The 19277-nt window shown below is 42.3% G+C and overlaps 1 protein-coding gene across 1 annotated transcript; it reads right to left on the reverse strand.

The window, feature by feature from the left end:
- Nucleotides 1-358: 358 nt before the first annotated feature.
- Nucleotides 359-18018, reverse strand: IL7R (interleukin 7 receptor). Its single transcript, XM_050329280.1, has 8 exons — nucleotides 17890-18018; nucleotides 12794-12932; nucleotides 11353-11507; nucleotides 9584-9738; nucleotides 7539-7716; nucleotides 6603-6693; nucleotides 4694-4769; nucleotides 359-3477 (listed from the first exon to the last, which is right to left on the reverse strand). Exons 1-8 carry the CDS (start codon nucleotides 17978-17980, stop codon nucleotides 2971-2973), a joined length of 1392 nt encoding a protein of 463 aa, XP_050185237.1. The 5' UTR covers nucleotides 17981-18018; the 3' UTR covers nucleotides 359-2970.
- Nucleotides 18019-19277: the final 1259 nt, after the last annotated feature.

Consider the following 19277-nt stretch of genomic DNA (forward strand, 5'->3'; position numbering starts at 1 on the left):
TTCTCCTGCCTCCCCACACTTAGCTGGTCTTGTGCTGCCCCCTGACACAGAGAACATTTGTGTGTGTTTTTTCAGCCTGCCTGTTGAACATGCATAAGAAGAGTATATTTGGTAAACAAGCTGACAATTTAAGCGGGTGATGACCATTACCTTGAGATGTAATTAACATTTTTCAGCATAATTGCAATTAGACCATGACTCAGTATTGTAACCAGACAGTCTAAGTTTATTTGTGTATAGCTAGGAGACATTTGCATTGTGCAAATGAGCTACACATAGATAAGGGGAGAAATGAAGATGTGAGAGTATCTGCATTGTACCACAACTGCAGAAGAACTGTCAGAGTCCACTGGGTACATGCAGAGAAAGGAGCAAGCAGCTCCTGTGTCACAAAGCAGCTACATACAAACCAGGGTCACCAAGTTCTTTTTGGGTGTGCTGCCAAGTAAGAGCACCAGAGGCAGAAAGTGTGGAGGAGGAAGACTATGCTGAACGAAAGAAAGTGCATGGAGTATGTGAAAGCTAAGCAATACTCCCATGTGGATACTGAGGCAGATGGGAGTTTGTGAACAGCTGTAGGAAAGCTCTGTCCTGTAGAATGAGGAAATTGCTCAATAAAGTGTTGTCCAGATGTAGCCATGGAAGTATCTTCATATGTGTACTATATTTAACCTGGCAATAGACAAGAAGTGCTTGTGGTGCTTCTGGCTTTGGTGCAAATTCGGCTTTATTTTTTTTTCCCCAAAAGGAAGCTGAAAGTGGTTATATCTGCATACATCCACCAAATTTGTTGATGGCTATAAAACTGAAGAAAGCTTAGCACATACTCTAGAGGATTTTCCTGATGTGCTTTTACTTCTTCCTTTATCCCCTTTTTTGTTTGTCCCTGTTTTGCTGGAAGAAGATACTATTCCAGTACAGTCTGTCTCTATCTACAATCACACTGTGGAAGTCCACACAGTATGAGCATTACCAGCAGCTCTTTTGAAAAAGAAATACAAGCATTGTAAAACAAATGAATGTCCAGGGATTTCATCTTTTTCTTCTGCATCAATCAATACTTCATTCAGCAATAAACAGCAATAAAAACCATCCTGTAAAATGTCACTGGAATGCTTTGAGCCAAATCCAAGGCCCTATTACAGGCAGTGACTATAAGTTCTCCCCGTTCTAAGGTTTCCCTGGTGGTGGGTGGAGGTGAAGAACGTGGAGAACTGTCTTGAGAGAGCTGTTTTTGGCTCCATATGGTCCAGAATTTTTTGGCTTGTACTGTCCTCTGCAGCATAAAATTCTGATTCAAGCAATGGAGTTTAATGCAAGCTCCACTCTCTGCCATATCTTCTTGAAATCAGACAACAAGATACATTCAGTGATCTGATCAATTTTGATGTTCTCCTGGCACAAAGCTGTCTTGGTAAAGGCAGATGGAAGCAGCTGAGGTTTTGCAATATCTCTCTGACCATTACCAGTTAAAACAAATTCGAGCAGCTCTGAGGATTAGAGAGGACTCTTTTCACCCTTAGACTCTAGAAATGTGAATACAGTTTGGTAAAGGAGAATTTCAAACAGCTAGAGAAACTGAGACTGCACAGTGAGGTGAACCTGAATCCCAGAGTTCAACAAAGCAGTTTGGATGTCCCAAGGCCACACTGCTCTGCTGTCATGCAATCATGTGGCTGTAGCAGCTTTATCTCCAAGTATGTGCTCCACAATATACAGAATCTAAGGAGGACTGTGAAGTGGCTCAGCCATAATGCAAAAAGAAAAAAAAAAAAAAAAAAAAGTGATATTGTCAAGAAGAAAAAAGTCACAACTCAAAAATATCCACAAGATCCCCAAAACCCCAACAAACAAACAAACCCCAACAACAAACTAAATACTATCTCCAGGCAATTTACAAGTTACTTTAAAAAATAAAATAGGTCTTCTGATCACTGTAGAATCCATGACATTCCATTCATCTTCCTGAGTCAGATGTTGCATGAGATCATTGCCTATCCAAATTCATAGTATTCATATGCAGTCACTGCCACTGGGAATAATGCTAGTAAACAAACATGGTCAGCTCAGCCTCTTCCCTGAAAAGTTCTTACATGCTAGACTAATACTTGCACTTGATCTGCAGAGAAAGACAGCACTGTGCATTTTACAGTCCTAATTCAAGTTCCTAGGAAGAGAAGGGTCTTTGATTTACACAGTCAGCACGTGAAATATTGAAAATGTTAAAAGTATTAGAAGTCCCTGTGGATCTGTAATTGGCTCCAGGGCAGATCTTTACCAATAGCAAAAAGCAGTGGCATGTAGGGTTTTGCTTTGTTTTGTGTCTCAAAAAAAACCAAACCAACTAAATCAGCCTCAGGAAACATCTTTCTGAAGTGGGTCCATGTACCATTTCTCCTGAGGACTCAGTTAAATCCATTTGTGCTGTTCAAACTCCTGAATCCCCAGGCAGCTAATGCTTGATAGCAACCCTGATTTACTGTCTTTTTGCAAACTCATGGATTTACACTGACTGCAGAGGAATTACCCTCGACTTACTAATGTTTAAAAGGGATTGGGTTCTGTTTAACTTGAATTTGTTGCCATACTTCTTGCTTAGGCATTAATAAGAGCTTAGCTATGTAACTAAGAGAGTAACAGAAGAGTCCACTGACTTTTACAAGACATGTCATGGTCCTCAGCTGGGACTGCACTGTTGTTGCTCTGGATTAATCAGATTTGAAGATTAAAGTCAGGTTGAATAAAATTTAGTTTCTGCTGCAGTGGAGACTGCTAGCAGCATACTGAGTGCTGAAGTTAGGCTACTTCTAGTTGGAATGTAGGAGAACCCACTTCCTTGCAGATGTAGCATTGCACTGTGAGCAGGGTGAGTGGGGGAGGTGGGACTCACAGGATATGGGAAAACAAAACAGAAAGCTGAAGTATCCTGCTTCTGTTGGAGAAAAGAAAAAGACGTCATTCTTGCGAGGTTTACTGAATTTTGTAGAAGCTGGACATTGTTACATAGGCTTCCTCGTTGTTTGGTGATCTCATTTCACTGTTGGGCAGCATCTGGGATACAGTGTCATCATCTGCCGGCTCTGGATGGGGTTGGCCAGAGGGATCCAGGGCAGGAGCAGAGGAGAGGTTGGAACCTCCATTGTTGTGCAGGGGCACCCTGTTGCCGTGGCACACTTCATACGTGCTGGAGCTGCAGTTTTCTTCTGTGACTGCCAACGGGCTTGTGCCCAGGAGTCTGTGCGGGGCCTCAGCCGGACAGATGCCTCCGTAAGTCACAGACAGGTTTAGGTTGCTTTTGTCTGTCATCACAGGTATCATCTTCAGGTCTGATCCCTTCCTGAATTTTTCTGGAAGGCTTGTCTCTGGAGAAATTGATGGTTGCAGAAAATTTTCCAGTTCAGCTTTTGCCCGAATACCATCCACTTTATGGATATGAACATAACCAAAACTCTCTGGGTTAAAGCTTATATCAAAATTCTGTGTGGCAAAAGGAACATCACAGTTAGTTAACAGTGGGTAATAGCTTAAGAGAAAAGGCACATTGATAATTTATTTGATTTTAACTCTGGATGTAACCTTGAGCATGCTGAACAGTAGGTTAGCAGAGAATAAGCTATCAAGTGGCTGAAAATCCGTTTCCCTATTAATCTAGATCTATCCTGTGTCCTCCTAAAAGCAGCACATTTATGCTGCAAAGTGTTTTATGCTCTACACGATGTGGTGGGAACTGGTGTCTCAAAGACTTTTCTGACACACCCATCTGTTGCATGCCTGCCATTTCACAGGAATGTGTGAGTACATCCAGGCAATTTCTTTCAGTTTTACCTTCTTAACTTAGTAGAGAGGAAGTAAAAGTTTGCCATGACTTCCTGAAACACATCAGGAATCCCTGCAGTGGGGAGCAGAGGGTGTGGGAGAGGTGTCATAGACTTCCTGTTAAATTAAGAACATGCTAATAATATACCAACTGGAGACAACAGCATTGGTGACTTCCTTTGTGAAAAACTGAACTAGACATACAGTTTTAATGCAACAGGTTAAGCCTATACCTTATGGTTTGTAGCATTGCCCATCTGGCTTTTAACTGGTAGAGCAGTTCATGTACTGCATGTGTATGAACAATTCTGCTGACCATGTAAGGGTACTTGGACATCACCAGGGATGTTTGCAAAAGGTCCTCATCCAGCCCTATGATCACAGTTTCATAGAATCACCAAAGCATCTTGGCTGGAAAGGGCCTCTGGAGTCCAGCCTTGTGTGAGAAGTGTGACCTGCATTGGGTTATCCAGAGCCCTATCAAACCAAGCCTTGAGCATTTTCCCAAAGTAGAACCTACTTTATCTCTGGGCAAACGACACAATGTTTAATTGTTCTCATGAGAAAGATTCTTTACTTGTATCCAGTTTCTATAAAAAACCTTAATTATTTCAGCTTTTCTTCATATATCAGTTCCCCAAGCCCTCTGTAGTTACTTTGTGTAAGTTGAAGCTCAGGCACTAGTTGAATTGTATTTTATTTCCACATTCTTTATTGGCATCTGCCTGTGCAAATGTGGGCTCTTTTTAGCGAATTGTAGCAGAATTTCTGAAAGATGTCCTAATTAATGCAGAAAATGCAAGTCTTGTGTCTCATGAGTATCAGTTTTGTCCCCAAGATTCTATACTCAGGTGGAAAAAACAGTGGAAGAACATACGTTTTTTGGCTTCTTGCATAGTTTCTCCAGTGTTTTTTTATGATCAGGAAGATTTGGCCACACAGCAGGCTTGATCCTGAAACAGCAACAGCAGACAAAAAGCAACAAAAAGGGATATGTTGAGGTATCAGGGGTTCATATTGCATCATTAGTAATAATTCTCACAAGGCTTTAGGGCTGGGTTGCGTTATCCAGAATAATAACAGACAGGAGAAGAGGAGTTGTAAAGGTCACTGTTGATCTCTTGAGTGCACAGATTTTCATAGTTAAAGAAAGACACTTCACTAAGTACCAGAAAAGCAGTAAGTTATGCTGGCAAGGAGCTTGTTCTCATCTAGCTGTGTTAACAGGGCTCTGTGTGGTGAAACCAGTTTCTGCCAGTGCAAGATGCTGTGGTTAAAGTGCAAATTTGTTGATAATTGCCTCTGCATGTTTATGTAAGTCAAAGAACAATGTGTTGTCCTACTCTTTGGCCAGCTGTTTGTGCCTCAGATATCTGTACTGTGGCCTTGTCCCACAGGTCTTATTTTTACTCCTTGATTAACAAAGTTCTCATATTGTTCTGCTGCATACCCCCAGCTAGGATGCCTCTAGAGAATATTGTCCAACTGAAATTCAATGTTGCAATGATATAAATATAACTGCATGTATATGAATTTATGTTTCATTTTATTTATGTGTCTCTATATGTGGGTATATATACACCATGTATAAGCCCCTCTTTTTTTTTAACATGGAAATATTTGGGATCCAAAAGTCTCAACTGTTTTTGCTACAGTTTTACATAAACAAAACTTCTAGCAAAGTTAGAGAAGTGCAGGTTACCAGCAACAGTAAAATGAAAGAAATAGAAATCTCAAGCTACATGTGTACTTGCAAAAAAAAAAACAGTACTAGGGCAGATAACTCCAGTCTAAAATGTTTAATTGTTAAAATTGTTCTTGTCATGGTTTGGCTGAGGCCAAGCCCCATGTTTAACTCAGGAATTAGCACAGCCCAAGTGATGTCCTGAAAAAGCAGCTTAACACAGCCACTTCTCTTGAGCTGGATGTCGTGGACAGGCTGCCCTAAAAGCCATCAAACAGTCCTGGGCTTTCTGCCTTGCAAGGAGTTAACCTTCTATATTTGAACTTGAATTTTTTCACTTCAGATTCTAGTGTCACCAGATTATCTTCATATCTGTTAATTTCCTTAAATTTGTCAACTCTAAATGCTATATGAATATATATATAGCCGTGTAGTTACAATTGTATTTAGAGTTATCTGTCTATTGCTGTGTTGCAAATATATAAAAAACCCTAGTGCAGAAAAAGGGCTTCCTGGGTAACGAATGTATCTCCAGTCCCACTTCTGCTATAACTGCTTTGGTGGAGGATGTGGAGACTGTTTTCAGCACATGGCTGGCTGGACGTGGATCTGACTGAGCTGGTGTCTGACACCGTCCAGCCGTTTTTGCAGAGGGCTCTGCCTTGCTGCTTCTGAAAGTGCTGCAGAGCAAACACCCCACTGACTCAGCCTGTGAAAGGGAAAAAGGCAATCTCCCTGGTATGCTATTTTCACACCTCTTGGGACTTTACTAAAACCTTCAGGTTGCTTTCTTCCTCTGGATCTTGCTTTTTAGTCAAATCTCCCTCTAGTAGGACAGTGACTCTATACATGTTTTGTGGTGACTTTGGCTTGCAAAAGTCCCAGTGTTTTGGGTTCAAGACTGAACTCTGCTTAAAGTGGCAGTTCATCTTCTGCCTGCCAACACTGTCTCTTGTATTGTCCATTTCTGCTCTTGGCCTCCCTTCAGTTTGATACAGGGATGTAGAGGGGATAGTTCACAGGTACAGCAGGGAAAGCAGTAAGACTGTTAGAACAGGACTGGCTTTCAACACTTTTTCTGATATTAAGAGAATTAGATTACCTGTTTTCCCAAAAAATTACGATCAGTGCAATCGTAACAATGCACAGCATGGATCCCAGGATGGAGAGTATAATCATGACCACACTGCTATCTGAAGGAAAACAAAGAATATCAGCCGATGCATGTAAACGTCTTGCTGTTAAGCCACTGTAACTGTGATGTCTTTTCAGATGATAAATTGAGAATTCACACCAAGAATTACATTTGCCTATCATTGGATTGGTGCAATGATCCATTTCTCCTGTCTCTCTGGAGGAGGAAAAAGGTAGGTTACCAGAGCATCAGCACTTGGCTGAGCCCCAAACTGGATTCCCAGACTGGATTAAAGCAGTTTGAGTCTGCTGTCATCTTCAGTGCATTGAAACCACCATTTGCTGTGTCCTGACAGCAGCACTGAAACAACTTCCAACACACATAACTCCACTGGGTACTGAAGGGACCCTAAGGACTACAAGGATTTTTCACATTTACAAGTGCAGTGATGAGATTTTAGCCTGTATTGTGGTTGTGATTAAAGCACCATGTGTGCACACAAATCCAGGGCCCTAAAATACGTCATGTTTCATAGCTCTTTGTGCCTAACCCAAAACACTCAGTGCCAGCTCTTCCTTCTCTTGCAAGCCAGCTGGCAGCAGTCAACATTCAGCTCCCTCTGCACCCACCCCCTCATGCGCTTATAGCAGCAACTCCTCTGAATTTATTGCCTGTGAGTGAGATTTAAATTCACATGGAGAGTCAGCCCCAGTTCAGAGTGATACAGTTGCTTTTTTAGTCCCCTCCTTGGGGTGCCTGATGTCTGTGAGGGCTGATCCTACTGTGACTGTGGGATCTTCCCTCCCCATGCTCTCATCCCTGCTGCTGCTGAGGCTGTCCAGGGACCCCAGGACCCCCACCTCTGCTTTCCTTCAGGTAGACCAAAGCATTTTCTGCCCTTACAGCTCTCTGTGGAGTGCTGCTCTCTTGCTGTCCTGAAGCTCTTGGAAGTGCTCCACTCACTCCATGTGCCCTTAAAAAAATTTCCGTTGGGCTGTGAACGTACTTTCACCTCATACGATGCATTATTTTCAAGGTTTTGTCCCAGTAATCTTACGTGATGGTGTGGCGACTCTATTGTCTAAACACACAAAAAAATCCAGTTATTTTTCCAGCAGACAACAGAGACTTATCTTTGAGTTTCAGCAAAATGTGTGAGATCAGGTGCGCCCCTGCAACATTGTGCTGTTTGTTCCATGCCTTTTGTTATTACACAGGTGTTTATCAGGACATCAGCCTAGTTCAATAGCAAGGTAGTCCAGACTGTATATAGAAGACAAATGACAAGTAAAAGCTCACTGGAAAACATCTGTGACTATCAACCGTGCTTTGCTAATGTTGACACTGCAGTGGGAAATACATGCTTCCCTAGGAAGGCTCAGAAGAGAAAGATGAAAAAACACATTTGTGAAGTATAAACAGACGACTTCTGAAAGAGCAGTTACAGGGAACTCTGAAGCTGAAATGACACAGTACGGCTCTGGTGCTCTTCATTTCAATGTATTTTGCTGCCTGAATCCCCCCCCCTTTTTTTTTTCTCCTTACAGTTCTTCTGTTATTGAAAATGGGGAGTACATAAAACCTTCTTAAGAAAGGTTGTCTTTTGATGTCTTATCTTTGTATATTTTCAGGCCTAATCAACAAGAAAGGAGACTTAAACCACAAAACAGACAGCAGCTAACAAGCTCCAAGCGATGCCCAGGTGTTAGAAAAACTTGTTGGTAGAATTGCCTTGTTGTGATTTAGGGCTTGAAATGTTTGAAGTATCTCAGACTTAGGGGGAGGTTAACAAAGCTTGGGAAGAAGGATGTACCATTGATAGTGGACACAAAGAATGCAGAATTTACAGCCACAAGGACATCTGGCAAAACTCCCAAGACAAGGAAGAAACTGGAAAAAACAACTCAGCAACTGTGCTGAAATTATCTCCAGCTGGGTAAAAACTATCTCCAGCAGGGCCAGATCATGACCACCTACTCAAAAACCACCAACCCAAGAAACCCACCAACCCAGAAGAAGAGAAAGACTGAACATGGAGAATAATTAACAAGAGAAGCGAGTGAATTATTAACCAATAGAAGATAGAAAACTAATTAATAAAAGAACTATGTAACTTGTAGCCAACAAACACTAATTCCATTGTTTGCTAAAATCTATAGTAATACAGTGTATAGTAATATAAAATAGATAAAAGTTTTGATAGTTGGGTGCTTGAGTTGTGGAATACCACTGGGCACCCAGGCTTGCGCAGTTCTGAAACAAATAATCAATGTCTCTCTCTCTCATATCATTATTGGCTCATTGCACACTGTGTAACAAATTCTATTTGTTCCCTCTGTAACAACTGTGGACAACACTGTGTTCCCTCCACAAAAAACAGGTGTAGCCCATGCTTTCAAACATCATGACTTGTATTTTCATGGCTGCCTTTGTGATAGGGAATACAGAGGTCCCTGCAGCTGGGCAGCCCAAACCAGACCCAGCTCACAAGCAGCTGCAGCCTCAGTCCGAGGGTGGGAGAGCTGCAGGGCCTCACCCGAAGCCTGGGAGGACTCAGTGCAAAAGGGAACACGAAGAAACTTGCTAAATAAGAAAACAGGTCATACATTCTACTTGCTGATGAGCACAGAAAATAAAAAATACCACAGCAAAGAGCAAACCATCCAAACACTTAGAATGCTTTACCACACTATGTCTTTTCTTCCCACTGCAAAACCTAAATGAAAGAAACCTTATTAGCCCAGAGAAGTGTCTAACTGAGAAGGGTGCTGCCAGTCTTAATTGTTTGGACTTACAAAATTTGCAAATGCCAAACAATGCACTTTTCCAAGTTTTTAGATGGAGAGTTGTAGAAATGCAGATTTGAGAATATTTACATGCTACTGGTAATTTTGATAATGTTTAATTTTGGAAAGCAGTGCAAACCACAGCAATGCATCATCACCTACCTTCCAAGTACCTTCTTTCTGCCGATAGGCTACTTGGTGAATTAATTTCCCCTCTAGGTATTTCTTCTCTGAGTGTGGTGTACGGTAACGAATCAGATACTCATTTGCCTCCCTTTGATAAGTGATGTTTATAGCAAATGGGGCTTCAGGCTTAACTGCAAATGACAAAAAACCAGGATACAACAGGAATTGCATAATGTTACTAGAAAATAGGTTTTGAAAAGTAAAAAAAAAGTCCACTTCAACTCCCAGCCCCTGCAGGGTGACCTATCATGAGCAAGGGCTGTCCTGGGCTGGGCATGCTAAGTCCCAGCTCATCCTTACACCTGATCCTGCGAGGGGCTTGGTTTCGGCCTGCTGAAGCAGTAGTTTGACCAGCAGGGAAAGTGCTTGTGAGGGATGCGACATTTAGCCTCTGAAAGCAATTCCTGAGCATGCCCACCCCTGTGGTAGTACTGCTTGAAGGCCAGAAGTTCAGTCCCTCTCACCAGTGCTCTGAGATAGAGGCCCATTGCAAAACCCACCTGGGAGGAAGGCACTGGGCAACAAAGGTTCCTGTGTACAGGAACCACTGGGGCTGGCTGTGAGGGCAGTGGGACTGAGGAAGGGGCAAAGTCTGACAGTGTTAGATAGAGCAGAGGGGGCTGTGGCTCCAGATCCTTCCTATGAACCCACACCCATCCTGGTGTGCAGGACACTGGGTCAAAGGCCATCCATGCAAGTACATCAAACCTGAAATGCGGCCCTCAGGACTGTTCCTAAACTGAACCTGAGCTGGATGTGCTTGAGACCTTCAGGGACTTTTGCTGTGACACTGAAGCTTCCTGAATTCAGCTTCTAAAGTACATCAGCTCTCACAGGAATGGAAAGCCCACACTTCACTCCTCTCAAGAAAATTCATGTAGCCATAAATTGTGCTCACTGCTTCTACAAGTCCCAAATACTTAGTCATTCCATGCAGATCCCACAGTTTCTAGAGTAGGAACCACTAGAGATGGTCCAGACTGGTCCATAAACTGAGAGGTAATGTAAGACTATTACAAAACTATTCAACTGACACAAAAGTGTTTCACAGGAGGGGGATGTTGCAGTGCCTACTCCAATGGAAGAAAAAGCCATCTGGCACCAGAGAAGAACACAGAAGAATCTGTCCTACATGGGCTTGTCTGCAGACCTGGAATGAGACCAGTTCCCAAGAGGGGTAGATTCTATGAACACCCTCTTCCTCTTGAGTTTCCTATTCCTTGGCTCATGTAGGTCCCCAGCTGGTGCTGACAAGGCCATTCATGGGTTCTGAGTGCAGGGTGCACCTTGTTCAGACAACAGGATGCACCACAATGCAAGGTGTGAAAAATTCAATATTGCCACCTTGTGGTCCCTCTGCTACCAAGCTCATGGGGTGATCAATCCCAGAACTGCAAAATCCCTAGTAAGAGATGAACAAAATGTCCCTGCTTGACAGTTTGTCTACACTCAGGAACAGCTGTGTCACCCAGGGATGGGAGTTCGTCTATGCCCATGTCTGGGCAGAGTGTCACAATAAGCCAGAGTTCAGCTGCACATTTTGAAGGGAGGTTAATCTTGTTTGGCTTTGAACCAAGGGAAACACCACACTCTGACAGCACCCCAGTCCAGGCTACATGCCCTGCTAAGACACTCTTTTATACTGCCTCTGTGTCACCCAGGTTGATGCTTAGGCTTTGTGTTGGGCTATTTTCCCCCCAGTAACCCCTATATCTTAAAAATGTCCAAGGGGTTAAGTGTCTTACCAATGTGAGTCACAACCAGACTCCTGCAGACCCTCCTCTTTGTCTCAGAGAACATGCACAGGTCTCTGTTTGAGAGTATATCAGTGAATTGTAAGAAGTATGCATCTTCTTGTTTCTTCATGTTGTCACACATGTACTTACTGTCTTCCTTGGTACTGTTGGACAAAGTGATATGACATTAATTTCTTCTCAGTCTTACTATACATTAACTATTTGCTACAAGGGATGAATTCTGATTGCCCATTTAACTGCAGCTGAAGTGAGACTATGAAATAAGAGAAAATGCCATGCAAATAAGGTGTTTGAGAGATTTATACTGTTTTTCCTTGTGGTCTTTGAGGAAAATAATCAGGTGATATGAATCACATTCAGAGTCATGGAGATCTCAAAGAAAAAAGTATAATTTAATTAGAGATATATGTGTTTAAATATTTGTATCTTAAAAATTATCTTACTGCTGTTGCTTTTAAATATGGGGTTTGTACAATGGGTTATGTACTCGGTGAAGATAAAGAGAAATTTCTTATTGATTTCTGTGGTAGCAGATACAGGGTCAACAGCCTGGCCATGAAGGAGTCATGTGGCAGTTTTGGAGCTGTATTTTCCCATCTGTGTGGCTGCCATGTTTGAGGACTGTCATAAAATTTCAGCCAAAATCTGCAATAAAGCCCATGGAATAGACAAATGCTAATAAATTACGCGGGGGAAAAAAATATAAATAATTAATGATTAGAATAACAAGAGTTACAAAAAAATACACTTTTGCTCGCTGCCACAGAAGTTTCCCTTTCAGGAAAAGGGAAGAGCAAAAGTATGCTAAAGAAACAAAATGTGAGCTTCTTCAGGTAGGTGCAACAGTGTAAAAAAGGGGGAAAGAGTTTCAAGGCCTTGATAAGAAGTGGAGATGACTGATGTGTTTGGTAAGTGTTGGGGTTTTGTATACTTGTTCTGGTGTGTTTTTTGCATGTCTGTGTGCCCAAAGACAACAGCTTAGTTTAGTCTTTGCCCAAATAAAGGCATCTCCTGTGAAGTGGAAAATTAACCTTCTTGCTAAAGAACTTTCTGTGATGAGGATCTGTGTCTTCAAAAACATCTTCTACTTTTCAGTTAATAAAGGATAGTTTTGAGTTTTTTTCAAATATCATTTAATTTAAATGAAAAAGTTCTCAGTTCATGCTGGGCTGCATTCATAATTACAGGTCTTCCAGAGCAACAGAGGCAAGATAGAACTATTTTTTTTTTTTTAATGAGGTATTTATGTTCTGTTTCAGTAAACTTCTCTTCCTTGCTGAATTTAGTATTCAAACTCGGTAAAACAGTCTCAATTAGAATTTTGTCTAGCTCTGCTGTCCCAGTTTCCCAGCATGTGGCAACATGACTCACTAGTGCTCGTCATTTCACTTCCCAGAAGTTTACCAAAGGACAGACTGACAGCACTTACCACAGAGACAGGGTATAGTTAGTGTTGTGAGGAGGCATCTCAGTAAAATTGCAGGTCAGGCTGCTAAAGGGGTCCTTAATGTCCAGCTGGCTGAAGCAATCAATGTCAAAATTGTCTGGTTCATCATCTCCGAGAGTCCCTAAGGAGAGATTCACAGATGTTACTGAAGCAAACCTGAGAGGATATTTGATTTGCAGCTGCATTGTATAGGAGGTTGCTGCTTTATGTGTTGCCTAAAAGGAATAGGATCAACCCATCTGTTTATTAAGAAGAAAAGAAACCTTGTTTAAAATGAAGTTAAATCTGTTTGCGCCTTCCAAGGTTGCTCTCCCTCCATGACAGCGAAGCCCACCCACTTGTAAGAGTATTTAGGTGCCATGAGGCAACTAAGCCCCATTTTGATTGTTTTGAAAAGTTTTCTGAAATGTCACAAATTTGGTTTCAAGAGGGAAAACTCAGACTTGCTGCCAGAATGCGTGGTTTCCTGCAAATTTGCTTCAATGAGTAATAACACAATCACGATTTGACTAAGAGAGTAAGTCTTGAGTCCTACACTTGGCAGGTATAAGGTCAATGATGCAAAAACTGATGCTTCTGAGAGGAGTCCTCTCCATCAGAAACTGCAATTTCAGTCTCACTTCATGAAATCTCATCCACCATAGCAGAGTGGATGGGAAAAGGGTCATTGCCATGATCCCTTAAGTGGATCCTTTGGGGCAGGAATGCCTCTGTCTTCATTCAGTCTTCCTTGTGTCCAGGGACTATCCCTAATCTCCTGCTCAGTCTTCTGCTACCCATTACTCATATATGTCCTTGCCACATGGGGCACCTGATGCAGTGAGAAAAGAATCAAGTCATAGAATGGTTGGCTTGGATGGGACCTTAAAGATCATTCCATTCCAACCCCGCTGCCATTGTCAGAGATGCCACCCACTAGACCAGGTTGCTCCAAACTGGCCTTGAACACTTGCAGATGTGGGGCATCCACAACTACTTTGAGCAGCTTGTTCCAGTGCCTCACTGCCCTCTGAGTAAAGGATTTCTTCCTAACATCTAATCTAAATATCTTCACTTTTACTTTAAAACCCTTCCCCCTTGTCCTGTCACTGTCTGCTCTGGGGATATCAGTGACTCACACTCACAAACACAACGCGGAAATACTGAAACACTGAAACATTTTCAATGGAAAATCCCTCCCAGAAAAAACCATGGTCAATTCTGCTGTAATCAAATTGGATCACTGAGGTTTGACCACCTCTTCAGATATTGTGATTCACAGTCCAGATTATGATGTTCTATGAACCCTGGACAATCCTGGGAGCGTGTGGGGAGACCAAGACCTTGTTCAGCATGGAGGCATATCTGAGGATCCAAAAGCCATATGGTTTGACAGCAGCAAGAGAGCAGATGAGAGTTTTTTTGATTGCTTTAAAATGTAAGTCAAGGGCATCAGCAGTGCTTCTTTCTGACCTCAGAGCTGAGCTGCATCTGGAACTGGGTTTTGAGTAAGAGAAGAAATTCAAAAGTCACTCAGGAATGCAGAGAAACACACTAAAACAATGCAGGCAGAGGCTAGGAAGGGGACTGCTGCCATCAGCACCCATGGTGGGCAGCAGAAGGGATGGGAGCATCTGCTGCTGCACTAATGCAGAATCCACAGGCAGATCTATGCCCTGTGAGCTAAGATTTAGTGCCATTCATCACCATGAGCAACTAGTGCTGAGAAATTATTACTGGTCTTCTCAGTGCAGCTCTGGGACCCCAAATCCCCCTGAAGGACAAGGGATGCAGTGTCTTGTACCAGTGTTGTTTCTTTGGAGGGTGAACCTGTGCAACACAAAAAGCCTCAGTATTTGACCATTGTGTTCAAGGGAGAAACACAGAGGTCAGCACAACTCTAGAATAAGCCCTGCAGCAGTTTCACACAGGTAAGAGTCTTGTCCAATGCAGCCCCACGGGCAGGCATACATGTACAGAAACATGCAGTTGCATATTCGTGGGTAGAAGTGCGGGCATACATATGTATGTATATTCAAAACTTGTGAGATAACCAGTAAAGTTAAATAAATCTGTGTAAAATGGATAAACCCCTATATTTCAAATGGATATATACACCCAAATCTGACATGCAGATTTTACTTGCAACTGCCAGGAGACTTGTTTATTTATACTTAAGGCAATATTTAAACTTATAGATTAGGATGGCTAATCTTACTTTCTATATGACTGCTTGGTGCTCTCTGTATATGTAAGCTAGATAAACCAGATTTTGCATAAACACACAAAACAGCTAATCATCCTATTACTAAATTAATTCATCATCCTATTAACAAATGGCTTATCATAAAAAAAATTTTTCAGCTGCCTACTCCTCCTTTGATGAAAAGTTACAGAAATTTGAATTCATTCTCTATCAGGCTGTTTGCAAAATGAAAATAAAGGTTTAGTCCTGCAGTTCAAACAACCATTTAAGGTTTAACCAACTCAGCACAACTTTGGTGCAACACTGGAAGGAAAGCTGACTTTATCTCTTTGACACTGAACTTTTACATTGTGATTACATGGTTCCTTATTCACAAAAATAACATACTAACCATAGAGTATATGATAATTAAATCTCTTCAATAGTGTGATGTGAGCAATTTGAAATGCATTTTCTGCTATGGTTTTTCCATGGGCTGACTAATTTTTTTGTCTGACATAAATATGCATGCAGCTTCAGTTATAATTCTTCTCTAAACCTCAGAACCACCATGCACAAATGTGTTTGCTATGTGAATGGTTTTGATGACTCTGACATGACTCATTCTGCTAAGGACTCTTCACTCAATTAAAAATGTACAAGATTACAATATTTGCCTTGAGAAGCCCAGTTGAGGCAGAGGCATAAGCCCAGCTCTGCTGAAATCAAGGCAGGTCTTGGAAGGGAATGACTCTAGTGGAATTAAAGGTGCTCTTATAGCTACAGCCATGACAGGTCCTTCACAGAAATGGGTTTGGACAACACCCAACAGGATGGTTCAAACCACAGCAGGGATCTCAGGAGCCTTTGTCAAGAGAAGAGTGTTAGCAGAGGCTATGGACATGCTTCAGCTTCAAGCTCTAAAGCCGCCAGGACTGACAACAGTGTGTGAAACCAAAGTCACTGCTCAGCACTGAAGAGTCAGTGGCCAAATTTACAAAGTCAGTGAAGTGACTTTCTCCATGGACAGAATAATGTTGGATCTTTATTGCTGATGTGATTCAGGCAGAATTCATTTTCATCACAAGAGTTTTGATGTGGGTTGGACAAACCATACCAGTGTGGGTAGCAGGACCATTGAAGCCATGGGACCCCACAGCCCACAAGCCTGCTGCCTCCCATTCCCCCTGCCCGTGTCCTCCTGCCCCTCTCTGGCTTCCCTTTCTCAGCTCTGCATGTAGCTCTCTCAGGCCTTTTTGGGGGGTCTCCAGCACTTCTGCCAGGCTGGGGGACAGTGCTTGGGAGGCTCAGAAAAGAGGAGGAGAAGAAGGCAAGAGCTGCCATTATTAGCTTTTCCTTCCTCTGCCCATAAGAGTGCCCATAAGGGTGAGCCCGTACCGAAGTCGGAGGGTAGCACTTTGTCAGGAGGCAGGGTGAGTCAGAAAGGCAAAGAGTGAAAATCAAGCATCTGTCATGGGTGATTTTACCCTGTATTGATTAATTTTTTTGGCCAAACCTAGGAGATTCATCTAGAAATCACGAAAGCTGGTAATTGCTCAGTAAGGATTTTCTGAATCTATTTGTCTTTAATTCTAAGTAAATTATGATTTACTGGAGATAGTGACAAAACATGTAAAGGTCTGATCATATCTGCTTTTGGGAAGCCCTGACAGTTTCAGTGACATCAAAAATAAATCACTAACACTGAACATTCATCACCATAGCTGCTTGCAAAAGCTGGCTCTAAGCAGCTGCATATTGTATGAACAAAAGGCAAATAAAAACCCCAAGGTGATTAGATGCAGTTCTGAGCCAGACCCTGATTTCGTTTAATTAAAAAAACTTATCATGCATATATTATCCATGTATATATGAACAGTTATATATGTACAATTGTCTACACACTCATATGTTACATGTGCAGTACAGGACACCCAGGGAAAAATGAGATTCTCCAACTGTGAGATAGCATAGGTACACACCCATTCTCTTTCTAAAAACCAAAAACTCTTTTGTCCCCAAACAATGGAGCTCTAAACTACCAGTAACTTAGCAAATGTCCATGTCTTTCAGGTATAGTGCACAAACTCTGTCACTACTGTTTGTTTAGTATCAGACAAATAAGAGTTTAGTAGATCTGGGACTGAATCTCTAAATCGTATTTTTCATCTCCCTTTTGAGAAAAGGAACAGCAGCCTGAAACAGTAATTTTATTGCTGCTTTTTAGAGTTCTGTATTTGATCTTGATACTGCTAAATAATTTTCACATTTCTAAATGAGATCATGAAATCCACAGTAATTTATAATTATCTGCTGAGTAAGGAATGAAGGCTATTAGTGATGGGCCGTGAGAAGCCCCTGGCTGAGTTTCTGCGTCAGCCGTACTATGAGGGAGGCTGGAACTATCCCTCAGATACACACTTGATGCAAAGGCTTAAAGAAAATGTAAAGGTTGGGCTTTTAAAGTGGAACAGTTTCGATCAAGTCTGAGTTACATCGAAACATTTTATTTGGAGGAAACTGCCAAGAGGGAAAGCCAGAATCTCACTCCCCTCCAATGGCAGCTCAGGGTGACCATGGGCTGCAGAAGGGTGAAGTGGTTCCCTGCTCCCAGGCACATGTCCTCACATGAACACTAGGTACAACAAGAAAGGATTAACAGGTCTGACCCTGCATGCCTTGTGCATACAGTTATGATCTCCCTTATTTCATATGGATTTATAAGGACAGCAGATTTGGGGATAAAATTAAATAGGTATCCTCCAGCTCCACCTCCATCTCAGATTCTGTCACTGAAAGAGAGACTGGAAGTTAAAACATGAACGTATTTAACCCAACAATTGCATTTTGAAGCTCTTAACTGAGTTTTTTCAAGATCACACAGGAGTGGAAAGACGAAGATGAAATGACTCACCATCACCGTCTGCTGAGGTGCAACCACTTTCCCCAAAAGCGGTGTGAAGAATCATGGCAAAAATGCTCAATACTGTACTGGGCTGTGTCATTCTGAGCACGCTGCATGTGTGCAGTGTGTGTGTGTGTGTGTGTGAAACCTGCACCCGCTGCCTTTATACCCGGCACTGAGCAAACCCATCGCCTGACAGAGAGACCTCAGGCGAGGGGAAATGTAAACATGCCTACGCAGAGGATGGCTGGTGGCAGAGGGCAGGAAGCCAGCCTGAAGATAATGGTTGAGCTTTTACTTTGAAACTGGCTTCCCCACTTCAAAACTAAGGACCTTCTGGATCAGGCCTGTCAACCTGTTTGGGCAAACCTGGCAAAGTCCAGCGAGAAGGGAGCACGTTTCATGGACAGTGCTCCTGAGTCAGCTACTGTGATTTGTGCTGCTGGTTTCTCCGAGTGCATGGTTTAGCCCTTGCATCCACTTTTTTCCCCACAGAGGTGCACAGGTCCAAGGGAGAAAAATCTTCCAAGTGTGAAACATTAAGTGTGATTGCTTTTGTTTATTCTTTAACTATTGGTCAAAAGCAGCACTGCCAACAGGTCAAGGAAGTCGATTCTTTACTCTTTGAGACTCTGCCTGGAATACTGCATTCAGCCCTGTGGTCCCCAACATAAGAAAGACATAGACATGTTGAAGCAAGTCCAGAGGAGGGCCATTAAGATGATGAGAGGGCTAGAATACCTCTCCTGTGAAGACTGGCTGAGAGAGTTGGGGATGTTCAGCTTGGAGAAGAGAAGACTCCAGGGAGAATTTATCGTGGCCTTTCAGTATATAAAGGATGTTTATAAGAAAGGTGGAGAGAAATTATTCACCAAGGCCTCTAGTGACAGGACAAGATGCAACAGTTTTAAACTAAAAGATGGTAGATTTAGATTGGACATAGAGAAGAAATTATTTACTGTGAGGATGATGAGGTTCTGGCACAGGTTGCCCAGAGAAGCTGTGGATGCCTCATCCGTGGAAGTGTTCAAGGTCAGGTTGGATGGGGCATTGAATAACATGGTCTAGTGGAAGGTGCTCCTGCCCATGGCAGTTGAGTTGAAGCTAGATAATCTTCAAAGGTCTCTTTCAACCTGAAACCTTCTGTGATTCTATGAAGTTCCGCATAAGGCAGTGCTAACCCAGAAAAGCTGTGATTTAAAAGACCAATCCTGCAAAACCTGGCTCCTGAGAACAAAGTGGCACATGTCACATTTGTTCAGGCTTTGGACAAAGCAAAAGCAGAAAGCAAAAGATAAAAAGGTGTTAAATACTTCCTTTGCACACTTTCTGTGGCTGTAAACACCAACGCATACCAGAGCGTAAAGCAGGGCCGTGAACACAGCTGACTGATGTGG

Source organism: Myiozetetes cayanensis, unplaced genomic scaffold (assembly GCF_022539395.1).
Source record: "Myiozetetes cayanensis isolate MyiCay16 unplaced genomic scaffold, myiCay2020 scf4, whole genome shotgun sequence".
In the NCBI taxonomy this organism is placed as follows: domain Eukaryota; kingdom Metazoa; phylum Chordata; class Aves; order Passeriformes; family Tyrannidae; genus Myiozetetes; species Myiozetetes cayanensis.